At 46.5% G+C, this 16,178-nt stretch overlaps 1 protein-coding gene across 1 annotated transcript in view; it reads left to right on the top strand.

The window, feature by feature from the left end:
* Positions 1-15,914, top strand: part of RTEL1 (regulator of telomere elongation helicase 1) — a 73,770-nt gene extending 57,856 nt beyond the window's left edge. Inside the window, exons 28-35 of the mRNA XM_090064099.1 lie at positions 290-500; positions 1,381-1,518; positions 2,621-2,761; positions 4,872-5,117; positions 6,087-6,281; positions 6,824-6,998; positions 14,441-14,450; positions 14,969-15,914. Of these exons, the coding sequence (XP_089920225.1) occupies positions 290-500; positions 1,381-1,518; positions 2,621-2,761; positions 4,872-5,117; positions 6,087-6,281; positions 6,824-6,998; positions 14,441-14,450; positions 14,969-15,040 (1,188 nt within the window). The 3' untranslated portion in view covers positions 15,041-15,914. The remainder of the gene's footprint in view (positions 1-289; positions 501-1,380; positions 1,519-2,620; positions 2,762-4,871; positions 5,118-6,086; positions 6,282-6,823; positions 6,999-14,440; positions 14,451-14,968) is intronic.
* Positions 15,915-16,178: the final 264 nt, after the last annotated feature.

Raw genomic sequence — 16,178 nt, 5'->3', positions numbered from 1 at the left:
GGGCGATGTGCATTTCTGGTTGACCACGATTGCTTAAAATGGTATATACATCATTGTGTTTCATGGTATGCAATTAGCTCATGTTCACTGAATCATGGAAACTTATGGTTGTAAAGGTTCTTGGGTCATTTAGTCCATCACATTGTTGTGTATTGTGGACATGTTACAGCTGTGCAAGGTGAAATAAAGTTTGTGGGAGGTGAGGGAGAAAGTAATCCCATCTTAATTAACGTAAGAACATCTCTCCAAATGTCTCCCATTTACTGATCAATGTTTGGTTTCTTTACAGCAAGCTGGAAAGGTGACGGATCCAACTGAACCAAAGAAGATGAGAGCTACATCGTTCATTGCAACAGTGAAGGAATCACTAAGCCAGCTAAACTATGATGTCTTCTCAGAGGCTCTGAAGCAGTATAAAATGACTGATGACTTCAGTGCCATGTTATCTCAGATGAGTGGTGTCTTTTTGGAAGACCAGAGAAACCATATCCTGTTGCGAGGTATGATGGTTCTCTAAATCAGTGGTCTCCAAACTTTTTTGATCGCAGTATCAGTAAAAAATTTTAGAGCATGCATCCCCAGTATATGTATATTTATATTCGCACACCCCTATCAGTGAAAAAATGTTGAGCACACACCCCGAATATATGTATATTTATACAAATATAAATAGAAGTTCTAATATTTTCTTCCTGCACCCCCTGGGGTGCACACACCACACTTTGGAGACCATTGCTCTAAATGCATCCTGTGGGACATAGCTGTTGTCCATTAGAAAGGACTGTTGCATTGCAAAAGCCAAGTGCTCAGTGACATGGATGCACCAAATTAAATGATTAACATTTTTAGAGAACTCGTGCTTTGATCATATAGCTAACGCATGTATGGAGCAATGCATGTGAGAAATGTCACTGAGTCCTCTTGGGGTTGGAGTTAGGCTGGCGTGTAACTGCAAGGAGATCGATGTACACCTCTGGGGTGGTTCAGTCTTAGAACTGAAAGCGTAGACACTGGGGTTGTGGCAGCTGGGTGAGGATACCGGTGGATCCAGAATGTGTGTGGAACTGATGTGCATCTTCCTGACTGACTTAGATGGTGATTTCCTTGGTTGTTAATGTTTGTGATGATAGGAAACAGACTTGAGATACCTTGTAAAATTGTTCTCTGAAGTCTTCTTGAGTTTCGCTGAGACTTGGGTACCACCCACCTGAGCTGGTTTTGAAAATGGAACGTAGGCTCCACGGTCACTTGGGCAGTTTTGAAAGCTTTACCTCTTTTCTGACATGGAAGTCTGCTCAGCACTGGCCTCTGGAATGTAGTAAATATTGGGATGTATAAGCTGCACATCTGACTTGACCTGCCCCTTTTCTTTAACGCAAGAATTTTACCAGTTTGTCCGACCTCATCACAAAAAGCAGTTTGACGAAGCCTGCCGTAGCCTGACTGGAGAAGGTTGTGGCTACAAACCCGAGCACAGCCTCCAGCGAGGGGAGAGAGAGATGATGGCCAAGGAAGCAGGTGAGAAGCTGGGTCCAGCGGTAGCCACACGACTGATCACTTTGATAGTTTGTTCCATCAGCTTTTGTAAGGGGCTGCTAACAAATCAACAAAACAGCACCACCGTCCCTTCTAGAGATCCAGATGGTGGAATCTGAGGAACGTGTTATTATGTAATGCTGCTGGCTGAAATGACAGCTAGGAAGTGTGGATGTTAAAATCCAGTGGTTGTGGACAGGTTGGTCAAGAAGATTTGTTTTTCCCCAGTACAAATGCAGCTACGTATGGCAATGCCTGTGTATAGTACCTTTTATTTTAGATGAAGTAAAGTATCCATTATAGCTTATACAGTGCTGAGAGGGCATGTTATGCTTTCAGTCTTCAGAGGCTGAAGTATATCTTCCATTTGAAGTTAAAGTGGGCCTATTTTAGGCCTAAAATGGGTAAACAATCCTAATGGAGTAATTTTTCCTCGGAGGTGTTAGATCCCAGCACTGAGGCAGTAGAAACTTCAAGAGCCAAGCAGTTCTGATAATCAGACCCTAAGCCATTTGGAATTAGTCCTGCTAACTTATTAATAATAGCTCTTTGGTTGAGTACCTATTGTGTGTTGACCAACAGGAGTATCAGTTCTCCCTCATGTGATGTCATGTTGCTTTTGTGGGTTAGAGAGCACCTGGGTTTTCCCTCTGCATCCTTATTTTTAAAAGCATATAGTCTGCTTATGTGCCACCCTGCTTTCTCATCCCGCAGATTGATCCCTAAGCATTGAATGCTGCACAGCTGGGCAGGGGTGATGACAAATCATTGATCTAGCTCATAGATCCTTTTTACTCCTGCTTGCCTTGCTTTAGCCCAGTACTTTTGAGTTATCGGTGTGATAAGCGGAAGTATACTCATGTCATCTGGAAACCCAGTAAGGATGTATCACTGTAGGAAGATGGGAATGGCGTTAGCAATCCTTTCTTCACCAGAAAAGCACATCTGTACCTCCAGGTCGTCTGGGCAATACCTTCCAGTGTGAGAGGTGAAATGCTTGGAGATCCCAGATTTCTTCCAGCTGCGTGAGCAACTTGCAGTCTGTCTGCTAAATTCTGCCTCACTGACTCATTTGATTTTTCAGAGGGAAAACAGTGCCAGGAGAAAACAACATGCTCAGAGGGTTCATCCAGCGAGCTCAACTCTGAGCTGCACTTGAACAAAGGAGGATCCCACTTGACTTCTGGGCTGAGCAGCACAAATACACTTTCCCGAGCAATTGCAGGTTTGCTGTCTTGTTATTCAGCCGTGCTCCCTGGCTAGTCTCTGTCTACGTGTAGTCTCTTGTCTGAATATCAGCTTCTAGGGGGGCAGGAGCTGCCTTTGCCAGTGTTTGTACAGCACCTAGCACAGTGGGGTCCCCTGGTCTGTGACCAGAGCTGCTAAGCACTATAACAAGACAGCTAGTTCCAGGGCCCACAAGTTTGAAAATACCACATGAAATGAAACATAAAAGCTCACGATTTAAACCCAGGCATGCACATATACTAGTGTAATCACCACAGGTTGGAAGATTGAGCTAGGTTTTCAACCTGATGCCCTCCAGCTGGGGAAATGATGATCAGTGGTCTTATTCCAGCGTGTTCGGCCACAAAGCAGGGCCTGTCTGTTTTTCTAGGGTTTCCAGAAGGGGAACAGTTTAAGGATGGTGAGGGAAATGAAGCCAGGGTTGATCCAGTGAAGGAGGTGATGAGAAGACTTCATATTTTGTTAGTAGCTTGTGTCTAGCAAAAATGGAGATGCTCCTTTCTCAGGAACACAAATCAGAAAAAGTATCTTAAGTAATATATGCAAACAAAACACGTATATGTCTGATCTAATTTTCTTCAGTATTTACTTGTAAAAGCCAGTGATTCAGTTTAGGCATAACTAAATTGCTGTTCCTGAGAACTGCTAGGATTTTCTTGCATCTGTCATCAATAAATTAATAGCTTTATGATCTGTAACCTTAGTTCATTCAGAGCAGTTGCTTTTTTTTGAACTGCCTCTAACTCTGGCCGTTCCTGTAAGGAATTCAGATTTAATTTTCTGCAGAATTCTACAGTAAAGAGGACTGCTGTCTCCTCACAAAGAGCAGGTGACATTTCACAGGAAGCTTTGAGAGTTTCTCATTTCTGAGTGAAGCTGTTTTTCTTGGTTTACTTTCTCTCTCCCTTGTTTTATTTGGGGGTTTCTTATTAGAGCATTATCTCCTGATGCTTAATCCTGACCTGAGTTCAGAGTTCCTAGACTCTGCATCTGCATGCAGCATCTGTTACACTCTGCCTGCTATGTGTGCATGAGCCTGTAGTGATCCAAGTGAGCTGAATAGCAGCCTAAACCTGGATGAAGCAGGGTTCAAGCTGGAGTGGTTTGGTTACACTGGTATCATTACAGGCTTATGCACAGGTTGTTGCATGATAATGGCTGCGGCGTGGCATGAAGCTGCCATTCCTTTGCCCTTTTGAAACTGCTCTCAGTGTCCATTTGTCTGTGCCATGGGATACGGTGGGAGTGTGAGATGTCTTGGATGTGTTACAAATGGAAACCAGAGGGGAACAGCAGAACCACTAATGTCTTGGGATTTACCTTCTGCAAATTTGTCTTCAAGGCCTTAGAAAAAATAGACAAAAGTAGAAATGATCTCTGTAGGATGCTCTGAAGGAGAATGCTTCCTCTGAGGGTGCCAGTTGATCCTGTGATGCACAGTGCAGTAAAAATCACTGGTTACGAAACTCCCACCTGGATTCCGCATGCCAACAGCTCTGATATTCCTGGGGGAACTAACTTCGGTCCTTTCCTTTTCAGAGACAATTCCCTTTAGAAGTCAGTGGCCAGTTATCAGAAAGCACCCCTCTGGACTGCACCAGAATGCAAAATGGACTTAATTTTGTCATGTAAAAAATGCTACCAGCTATTTTGACCTTAATCAACTTTTATGTTCTCTGTTGCATCTGATGTGTGATTATTCCCTTGGGATGTTATGCTTTCCTACCTGCAAACGTTAACTTGTCCTCACTTTATTTCTGGAATCGTAGTAAACCCTCACTTTTTAAAACTGGGCTTTCTCTATGTGCTTCTTTGGCAAGGCAGCAGCAGTTTGTTAGCACAGCTTTTGGTAGCACTGCTACTTGGTCCCTTTTCAGATAGTGCCAAACTTTGTTCTAGCAATGACCTTTGCTCATTTTACCTGTTGTAGCCTTTTCTGATTTCTTAGTGACCATCTGGTAGATTTCTGGTTTACCAAATGTCTAAAATAAGAAGAATGGGTCTGAAGGGCCAACCTCTTAGTCTTCCTTATAGACTCTACTGTGTTCTTCCCAAAGTCCTGTTCACGGATGTTCTCTGTCTCTCAGGAGAAAATCACACCCACGCCCAAAGTGAGGTGGCTGGAAAGGAGTCAGGTTCTCTGCAGGAGAACCGCCACCACCTTCTCAAAGCCACATACCTCAGTGATGTGAAAAAGTCTTTGGACAGAAACAATTACAGCAGCTTCCTTGATGCATTGTGCACGTACAAAAAGACAGACAACTATGATGCCATGGTGGCAGTGATAGCTGCCGTCACCACTGAAAAGCCAGAGCTCTTCCACCTCTTGCAAAGCAAGTATTTGATGTACATTTTTGTTTGATTTAGAAGGGGGACGAGGATGCCGATGCCATGTATATCTGATATATAGGAGGAAAGCTGTCACTGGTTCACAAATTCTTTCGTATGAACTTAGCACTGGCATAACTCATTGCATCTCTAGTCTCAGTGTTCAGTACACGAGACAAATGGAGCCCAGTGCATAAAATCCTTAGCAAATCCAGGTGATTTCAAAGTTAGATGTTGTTTCCACTTATCCTGATTAGCATTTGTCCATGAAAACACCTAGAATGGGTAGCATCCTCTACAGCTGTGCACCCCTCACCCTTCAGGTGTGCTTATTTTATTCATATGATTGTGTTGTGTAACTTTTGCCCTGTTTGTTCTTTAGAACAGGCAGTGAGGGGTATTAGGTAGACTCTCAAACTTCTTTCCACGGCCACTGATTGCCTGTACCTGGTGCTAAGTCCTTAGAGTAGTTTCTACTTCTAGGGACAGGCAGTCTCCCTTATTATTTACAGGCCTTTATATGGGTGCATTTAAGACATTTTATCATGATTTAATTTTTCCTTCTTAATCCTTACTCAAAATAACCCTTTAGAAACTAGAAACTGATAATTTTTTCTCAAAATGACAGATGATACCAAGAGGTTTTCCTTTTTAGACAGCCTTTTTAGGGCACTAGACCTGCTTGGCATCATTATAGCAGTGCCCCATGGAAGGGGAGATGGATCTAGGGCCACTTGGAGGTGATGAAAGCATACATTTCAGGCATGCTGAGGTCTTCTGTCAAAACAGTTCCTTGCCTTCGGTCAAGGAAAAACGTCTTGAGTATCACTCTCTCTGAGAAATCCTCAGCTATTCCCCAAACCTTTGGGGTGCTCTGGGGGGAGTGCAAAACAGGTGACTCTCTTTTTGCAGAGTAGTGACTGTGCCACAGTAAGCCAGTTCATTCCATGCATGCTTGGCTTTTTCTTGGGCAGGGTTCCACATATTTATACGGCCCCATCACAAAGAGCAATTCAGGCAGTTGTGCAGAGATCTGACTGGAACAAGCTGCGGTGAAGGAGAGAAGAAACTGCAGCAGCAAGGGGCAAGGAGTCCTCTGGACTTGGCGAGCGTGAGTGCCAAAGCAGAAAATGGTGGAACTGAGATGGAAGCAGCCAGCTGCCCCCCAGGTTGGGAAGGACTGTTCTTCTGGGGTTTTAGAAATTCGTATTTATTTGTACCGTGATAGTGCCTAGCAGCCCCCAGCCGTGGGCCAGGATCTCACTGTGCTTGCTACGTGTGGTGCAGATGCAGAATAAAACAGCGTACAATCAAAGCATCAAACAAGAGGCAGCAGGTGGCTGCAGACAGCCGAGTGGGGGGGGGGACCCGAGAAATAACAAGACAGATGTCTACTATACACCTTAACTTTTTGGGAAGCTTAAGCTGGGTGAGAGGGGCCAGAAGCCGGTCAAGTCCTGTTATCTCGGTAAAGTTTACCCCAAAGGGAGCTATGTCCATTGGAAAATTCTAATGCAGATGATGATCTGGTGAATATGAATGTCAAAAACACGTTATGGAGGGACGTGACTTAAAAAAACTGGAAAGGGGAAGTAATTTTTTTTCTGGCAGGCTGGGAATACCAGGTGGTCAATTCCTCAAAGAGTTTGATGTATGTGTAACGTTCTGTATTGCACTGAAAATGTACTCTTTAATATGTAATTGCATACAGCTGCTTCCAGGAGGGAGATGCCCAGAAAAACCCAGAGCAAGATTTCCTCCTTCTGCTGCACCCAGAACAGCAAAGCTGGATCACATAAAGCAGAGCTGTTGAAAGGAACCAGTGACGTAAGAGCATCTACCAGCTCAGACACTTGGCATACATTGTCCCATGATATGGAGCCATAGTGGGGTAGGTACAGAAGCCTGGGGTGGAGAGTTTGCCCTCTGCCACTAGAAGAGAATGGTTAAAAAAAAAGCCTATTACTCCACCCACTGTAAAATAGCAGCAATGGACAGGCAGTCTTTTGTTACATTATGTATTCCCACAGGTTTTACAGATGAGGAACTGAAGCACAGGTTTTTATGTGGATAAAAGTATACAATATGACAAGAGTTATATCCAGGTCACTTCTGTGATATGGTGCACTCACCTTTAGTCTTTTGGGAGTGCAGTGGAAGCATGAATGAACTTCCGAGACTGAGTTACTGCCACGTAGCCGATCTCTCCCCTTCCTCACTGTTTTTTTTCCATGCAGATCTGGGAATGATGTGCCTTTTACACGCTCTTTATGTACCTGCATTTGCTGCAGACCATGCTGGGAGCAGCTTTTAAAGGCCACCTTTGCTTATTTATTTTGTTTTGTTTTTTATCTTTTTAACCTCTGCTGATTTTTGTGCTTGCACAAGAAGCCACATAGCCAGTTGTGGAGACAACATCCCCTGCCTCCCAGCAGAATATATACACCACAAGCAGCAGCAGGTATAGCTTCTTTTCAGGACTCTACTCCTCTTCCCTTCCCTTCATCTTCCCTCTCTGCAAGCTGACTTACGCCACAGGCTGGACAAGAGGATAAGAGCTTAAAGACCCACCTGAGCCTTTTCCAACTTTTGCCGTCTCCCGAGGGACCTACAAGTAGCAAGCTCAGTTTGACAACGCTTTTCCATTCATGTCAACCATATTTAATGCCGAATTTCACTTCATTCTTTCATTGAAAGTCTGTTGTGAGGCAATTTTGTGCTTCTACCTGCTTTGCTTATCTGGCTTAGATCTCCAGCTTGACTGAATCTGATTATCCCTTGAATGAAATTATGAAAATAGTATTGCAGAGCATCCTTGACAATATCCTAGACTTCCTTTGGTGGAAACCCTGGGCAGTGGCCAGAAGCAGTTTGCCCAGGGGAATCTCTGGCCCTAGCCACAAAAAAATGAAGTTCAGATTCCAGGCGTTTGGGACAGGGGAAAGGATGAGGGTGATTTATCAGAGATGCTCTGAGCCGGGCAGCTGCAAAGACAACAGAAAAGAAAGAGACAATTAATTAGTCTTTTCATCCGTGCCAGTTCTTTCATGTGCCAGAGAAGCGACTTCTGTCAGGAAGAGGGCACTAAAATACATTTGTTAAGTGTGAAAAATCCCACATTGAACTCAGATTTCACTCTTCCTATTGTAGGCCCAAAAAGCTTCCTTGGCATGACCAATGTCATCTCTCCTCGGTAAACCAATGCCATGAGCGAAGCGTGCACCAGGGCAACAAGGCACAAAACTAATGTAAGCTACTGTGGTAGGCAAAACAGTGGCGATAGCTGTGGACCGTCGGAAAACGAGATAGGCTAAAAAAGCGAAACAAACCCAGACCAGTGCCATTTACAAAACAAATGCAAGGATTTCCTCAGCAGGGAAAAGGTAAGATAGGAAAAGCGGCAGCTTGAAGGTGGCATGGAGTGACAGGGAATTGGTGAAGACCTATGGTGTGAATATACAGAAGAGGATTGAAAAGGTGTAGAAGCCTAAGGAAACATCTCTGGTTTGGAGAGCTGTCATCAAGCCACAGGAGACCATGCTGGTTAAATCTGCATCCCCTGGTGCCATGATGATGCCTGATCACCTGCGTCATCATGCATCATTAAGGAGGCCTGTGTAAGACTACCATTACAAACTGTGTGGGGTTTTGCTTGAGTAGTGGTGTTGCTTATGCATTCAATAAAGTTGGATCTGCAACTGGATTGGGACCACCAATCCTTGGATTCCATTCACGACACCCCTTGATCAAAATACGGTGACACCTAGCAACCCCTGTAAACAGTATGATGCTGACAGACTCATTCCAAGGAAGTTGTGGAGTTATACAGAAGTCAGATGGAGACGCACAGATTCCAGAGGCTCTTCAGATCTGGTATCCACTCCCCCAAAAACATGATATCGGGTAAGTCAGGAAAACACGTGAAAGCTACCTGCTGCTGTGGATAGAGCCTGTAGAACCAGCTCCCTTGCACAGCCAGACCTGAGGAGTACGCTGATTCAGTGGTGCATGTTAGAGCAGAGCCAAGTGGTCCATTCAGCAGAATTACCCCAGATCAGGTGCTGAGGTTGGAGGGCTTTACCACTATGACAGTAACTCTGCATCCTCATGTTTTCCAGTCATTGATAAAACCTCGGCTCCTCCCCACTCGGAGCTTCCCGCTCTTACCCCACTTCCCCATTCTGCAGTCACTCCATGTGCCTGCGTTTCTGCAGCTCACGCACTTCTAAAACGAAACTTTTATTTTTGGCTGGTTGGCCTTTTCTAAAAACTATCTTTGCTGATGTCCTAATAGCAGCTCTCCAAGAAAGAGGAATCCATCTCTCCCTTTTCCTGGACGTCTTATTCATCAGGCTTCCTTGAAGGAAGTAGGAACTTTGCTAGCATGTGTCTTACTAAGCTCTGTTGGAGCTGACTAGGTAACAAGATCACAGAGGAATCATAGGAAAATGGAAGGGACTGTGCAAGTTCATCTAGTAACCACCTGTTTCAAGACTGGATTATTCCTGACTAAACTATCCCAGCCAAGTGTCTGTCCAGCCTGCTCTTGAAAGTTTCCAAGGATGGAGATTCCACAACTTCTCTAGGCAGGCTGTAGCAATGCCTGACCATTTGCAGTCAGAAAGCTCCTCATCTCCGGCCTAAATTCCCCCTGCTGCATCTTGAGGCCTATCGTTCATCCTTTCTATAATCACTATTCAATCAATCTTGAATCAGTCTTCTCTTCTCCAAGCTAAATAAACCTAGTTCTTTCAGCCTTTCCTCATAAGCTCTTGGGAACCTCCCAGGAAATCCACCCATTGTTCTCAGGCCCATCCCAAGATCCACCCTAATTTCTGTTTTTTTCAGCTTTTCAGATCCAGTGGTCTCTTCTAGTTTTAAAATACAGGAGTTATTTTTAGGTAAAGACATGCTTCTTTAGGTCTGGCAATCCCTGAAAATTGCATAATACACATAGGCTACCTTGCTTAATGGTAGGATTCAGATATAGGTAGGTCACTGAGTATCTTGCAGTTTTGCCATTCTGGAAAAGGGTCAGGTGATTAGAGGGTTTTCTGCTCTAGTAAGCAGGAAGAAAGATATGTTCCATGTTCGGTCTCTCAAGAAACAGCCAAGAAGATTGAGAGACCCACCCACCACTAGGAAGATGGAGAAACCTGCTGCCTAGCTTAGGCAGGGATTTGAAAGTACCCAAAAAGGAAACAAATGTTCCCATCCTTCCAAAAAAAAAAAGTCACCTCTCTGTTATTCCACCCTCCTCCTCCTCAGTTATTGGTTACTCTGCTAATTCTGTTTCTTACCACACTTGCGTTTTGCAGCATACATTCCTCATCCCCTGAAAATGAACACGGATACGCACTCCACTTAGCTTGTCTGGCCTGCAAACCAAAACCAAAGAGTAATGGCAGCATATCACTGATGACTGGAGCTGGATTTGGACCAGGGACCTAGTCATAGACATTAGGGCTGGAAGGGACCTCGGAAGATCATCGAGTCATAGAATCACTGAGTCAGGAGGGACCTAGACAGATCATCAAGTCCGACCCCCTGCCATGGGCAGGAAGGAGCACTGGGGGTGGCAGGGGTCAGAAGACCCCAGCCAGGTGCCTATCCAGTCTCCTCTTGAAGAACTCCAGGGAAGATGACAGCACCACCTCTCTGGGAAAGCCTATTCCAGGCTCTGGCCACCCTTCCCGTGAAGTAGTTCTTCTGAATATCTAACCTAAACCTATCTTCCCTCAGCTTGTGGCCATTGTTCCTGGTGATGCCAAGGGGGGCCCTGGTGAACAGATGTTCTCTGAGTCCCTGCTGCTGGTGCCCCTGATAAGGTTGTAGGCAGCCACAAGATCCCCCCTCAGTCTCCCCTTTTGTGGAGACTGAAGAGATTCAGGTCCCTCCAGCCTCTTCTCATAGGACTGGCCACAGAGGCCCTCAACCACACGAGTGGCCTCCTCTGGATGCTCTCCAGGTTCCCCACATCCCTCTTGAAGTGCGGCGCCCAGAACCAGACACAGTACTCCAGCTGCAGCCTGACCAGCACCGCAGAGGGGGAGCAAGACCTCTCTGGACCTGTTCGTGATTCCCCTGTTGATGCAGGACAGGGTGTGATTGGCTCTGCCTATTGCTTCATCACACTGGCGACTCATATTCATCCTGGAGTCAATCCTGACTCCAAGATCCCTCTCTGCCTCTGTGCTGCCGAGAGGGGCAGCCCCTAACCTATAACCATAATGTTGGTTCCCTCTCCCCAGGTGCAGCACCCTGCACTTGTCCTTGTTGAACCGCATCCTGTTCAGATCCGCCCACTTCTCCAACCTATCCAGGTCTGCCTGGATGCGGTCCCTGCCTGCCAGTGTAGTCACTTTACCCCACAGCTTGGTGTCATCAGCGAACTTAAACAGGGTGCTCTCCACACCCTCCTCCAGGTCGCTAATGAAGATGTTGAACAGCACTGGCCCCAGGATCGAGCCCTGGGGGACTCCGCTGCCCACATCCTCCCAGGTCGACATCGACCCATCCACCACCAAACTCTGGGTGCGCCCCTGGAGCCAGTTTGCCACCTATGTGACCATGCATTCGTCCATGCTGAATGCTGGGAGTCCAGCCCCCCCCACCCAAAGGGCAGGAAGTCAGCTGGGGTCATAGGAGCCTCCAAGCCCAAAGGAAGGTAATCCCAACGAGGATCAAAGGGAGCAGGAGAGCACACAAGCCTCCGTGGCTCACCAAAAGCATCTGGGAATCTCTCCTTGCTAAAAAGGGGGCTTACACCCAATGGAAAGAAGGGGTCATCACCAGGGAGGACTATTCTGCAGTTGCTTGGGGATGTAGGGGGGCAGTCAGGAAGGCCAAGGCAGAGATGGAACTGGGGCTAGCTTCCCAGATCAAGGACAATAAGAAGTCCTTTTTTAAATACATAGGGGGTAAAAAGAAGGTCCCGGGTAATGTAGGGCCCTTGCAGGACGCGTTGGGAAACTTGGTCGTCACACCAGACAGCAAAGCTAACGTGTTTAACGATTTCTTTGCCTCCGTCTTCCTAAGTAGGGACCAGAACAGCCACCTCCCTGCTGGGCCCCCCTCGGGCCCCGGGGGAGGCACACGTGGGCCACGGGTTAGCGAGGATTTAGTTAGGGGGCTTCTGGAGGGGCTGGATGTTTTCAAGTCAGCCGGCCAGGATGATCTCCACCCTAGAGTTCTAAAGGAACTGGCCGAGGTTATTGCAAGTCCCCTGGCACTTTACGAGCGCTCATGGTGCTCTGGTGAGGTACCGGAGGACTGGAAGAGGGCCAATGTGGTCCCCATCTTCAAAAAAGGCAGGAAGGAGGACCTTGGAAACCATAGGCCGGTTAGTCTTACCTCGATCCTAGGCAAGCTGTTCGAGAAAATTATGCTGGCACACATCCAGGAGGGGCCAGCAGGGGACTGCATGCTTAGGGGCAACCAACACGGGTTCATCAGTGGCAAGTCCTGTCAGACCAACCTGGTGGCCTTTTACGATCAGATCACCAGATCATTAGATGCAGGGGTAGCAGTGGACATCGTCTTCCTGGACTTCCGGAAGGCTTTTGACACTGTCTCTCACCCCGTTCTCATTAAGAAACTGGGGGGCTGTGGTGTAGACACCCACACAATCAAATGGGTCGCCAACTGGCTGGAGGGCCATACCCAGAGGGTGGTAGTGGATGGGTCCTTCTCAACCTGGAAGGACGTGGGCAGTGGGGTCCCGCAGGGCTCGGTCCTCGGGCCCGCACTGTTCGACATCTTCATCAGCGATTTGGATGAGGGGGTAAAAAGCACCTGTTCAACTCTGCTGATGACACTAAGATGTGGGGGGACATGGGCACATTGGAAGGATGCAACAGGCTACAATCAGACCTAGACAGGTTACAAGGGTGGGCGGACGAGAATAGGATGGGTTTCAACACAGACAAGTGCAAGGTGCTGCACCTCGGGAGGAACAACCAGCACCATACCTACAGGTTAGGGAACTCCCCTCGTCAGCACGGAGGCGGAAAGGGATCTGGGGGTCATCATTGACTCCAAGATGAACATGGGCCGGCAGTCAGGAAGGCCAACTGCACCTTGTCCTGCATCCACAGATGCATCTCGAGCAGGTCCAAGGAGGTGATCCTTCCCCTCTATGCGGCACTGGTCGGGCTGCAGCTGGAGTACTGTGTCCAGTTTTGGGTGCCGCACTTCAAGAGGGATGTCGACAGCATGGAGAGGGCCCAGAGGAGGCCACTCGCATGGTCAGGGGACAGCAGGGCAGGCCCTATGAGGAGAGGCGACGGGACCTGAACCTGTTCAGCCTCCACAAGAGAAGGCTGAGGGGGGATCTTGTGGCCTGCTACAAACTGGTCAGGGGGGATCAGCAGGTATTGGGGGAGTCCCTGTTCCCCCGAGCACCGCCAGGAGTGACCAGGAATAACAGTCACAAGCTGGCAGAGGGAAGGTTTAGGCTAGATATCAGGAGGCGCGACTTCACAGTCAGGGCAGCTAGGGTCTGGGACCAGCTTCCAAGAGAAGTGGTGTAGGCTCCTACCCTGGGGGTGTTTAAGAGGAGGTTAGATGAACGTCTTGCTGGGGTCATTTGACCCCAGTACTCTTTCCTGCCATGGCAGGGGGTCGGACTAGATGATCTGCTCAGGTCCCTTCCGACCCTAGAAACTATGAAACTATGATCCCAGCAAGATAAGCATCCAATTTGCACTTGAAGGTGTTCAATGTAGGTGCTTGAACCACCTCCGATAGCAGGCTGTTCCAGACCTAATCAATCTCTGTGCCTTAACTAAGTTACTCATTAATGAGTTCATTTATACCGGTCTTTGTTTTTACTGCATTTAGTAAGGAAGTGACTAACAATTGGTCTTGGAGAACACAATGACTCGTTTCTAGAAAATACTTAGTTCTTTCCCAGTTTGTATAACTGGATTGTTGCTTTAAAGATAGGGAGGTTGATGGTTAACCAGTGGAACTGTCAGCTCGCGCCATGAACGACAAACCAACGACAACAGGAGAAAACTACCTGACAAAAAAAATATCCCATGAATTTCCAGTATGTGGTGAATGCCTTCAGGTCCCCTTGATAGAGTGGCACACTATGCAAATGTGTGCACAGTAGTTTTTGTTAAACGTTTGGCCTACTGGGTACTCTTTAATGCCTCAAGGCTGGGGGAAAATAGTCTGGAGGGGGGCACGTTTCCTCTGGGAAAAACCGAACACATACTTGTGATTTCTCCTGGTAGAAATGACCCTCGTGTACATAGCCTAGGTGCGCACTAGCTGTCCTGCTGTGAGTCACATTCCCACTGGTCTTGCCGCCATGGCTTAGCCTCATTCATGTAACAGTTACACCTTGGATCTGCCACAGCCACCTGTGTCAGGTCACTCACTCATGGGGTTCCTTCCTGGTATGCTGCTTTCCCTGCATCTGCTTTCGCCTCAGAAAAGAGGAAGTAAGAGCCCAGGAAATTCAGCTGCGATTGCATTCGGTTTTTACTAGTGAAGATTTGTATATTACTTGCATGTTTTGTATTTCCTCCTTCCTGTACTTTAACCTTCTTGAGATTGCAAAAGTTGAATTATTCTGAGACCATCGCTGCCAGGTTAGTTGCTGCTTCGTTAGGAGAATTTCCATTTTCTTCCTTGGGTCATTACCAAGACAGAGTAGTGTGGTACAGCTGCATTTTTTTTTTTAAAAAGCTATAGGTTATACTGAGGGCTGGTAAACTATGGACCTGGCTGCTGCTTGTATTTAGACCGCTACAAACTTCCTTCTTTGCAGAGCGCTTTTTAGCTAGAAGCTTGACAGGAAATATAATGCAAATAATATGTGCGTGTTGTCTCTCTATCTCCCTAGATTGCAAAGTGCCCACCGTGCCATGCTGGTACTAAGAGGAAGCATCTATCCCAAATGGTCTTCTGGTCGTAATGCCACAGGCAGTGGAGGCATCATGTTTGAGCTGGCTACAGGGCCAGCAGGAAAGGATATTGGATTTTCTTTTCAGGTGGAAACAAAGCAAAGTGCAGGGTCACTTAAGTACCCTGGGTCACCACCTCTGGATCGCCTGTGGTGCTTTGTAGCCTCGTCCACTCTTAAAAACTCAACGGTCCTGAGAAATCTCTCTTCTCCCTTCTCTACTGGCAGGAAAGGATAGAAGCAGCCTTGTCCTCAATTACAACAAAAGGGGGGTTTCATTTCATATTTGTTCTACATCACCTTACTCTTCTGTAGTTTCCACTTGAGGTTTGGTGCCTTGAATGTTGTTCTTGGCAACTGCCTCCTCCCAGGTGCTATCAGATCCTGGAAAATCTTCAGCAGTAGTACCCGCACCGAGGAGACTAAGTTGGGCACATGTGCCACCCCATGGCTCCATGCCAGAATAGGTATTCATAGAAAAGATGATTCACTTTCCTTTGGTGCCTGACACACCACTACCTGTTTGTAGAACACCTCAGTGGCTGTGCAGATGGATGGATGGACTTACTCATGGCTTCCTGCCTCTGCTCCAAAGCCTCTATCATGTGGTTGTGTAAACACTGCTTCTTGGGCACTCGCATCCTTCTGTTGGTTCTGTACAGTCTGATGCTTGGAGTTTCAGATGGAGAGAATGCAACAACTATTCCCCTTCTGTCCAGCGAGCTGATTTTAATCTTGGCAAAAGAGACGTTTTGCCATTTTCACTCTCTGGGAGCTGCTGCATCCATTTCAACTAACCTTAATGGTACCAGTTTTAAAATGTTAGTGGATATTATAAAATCAATAAAGCTAGTTTTTCCATCCGCATTGTGGCATACATGTTTGTCTAGTGACGTTTAGAGGAACTGGGTATCAGAGCCCAAGTGGCATTCATTGAAGTAAATGGAGCTTGCACTACAATATAGGTGTGAATATTCTAGTATTTTTGCACTGCCTCTTTCACCTTTTTATCACTCTACTTTTCTTCTCTGTGGCTTATTATTTTTGCAGTGTGATAGTTGAGGTATTTTTATAACACAATTCTTATTTTTAAGCCCTTAACACTTTCTGAGATTGGGAAAAAATTCTTTCTGGTAATTTAGCATTTTTT

Source organism: Crocodylus siamensis, chromosome 10 (genome assembly GCF_052110815.1).
Source record: "Crocodylus siamensis isolate JL-2025a chromosome 10, ASM5211081v1, whole genome shotgun sequence".
Taxonomy (NCBI): Eukaryota; Metazoa; Chordata; order Crocodylia; family Crocodylidae; genus Crocodylus; species Crocodylus siamensis.
The sequence above is the reverse complement of the archived record's forward strand: the minus strand, read 5'-3'. Positions and strand labels throughout refer to the sequence as shown.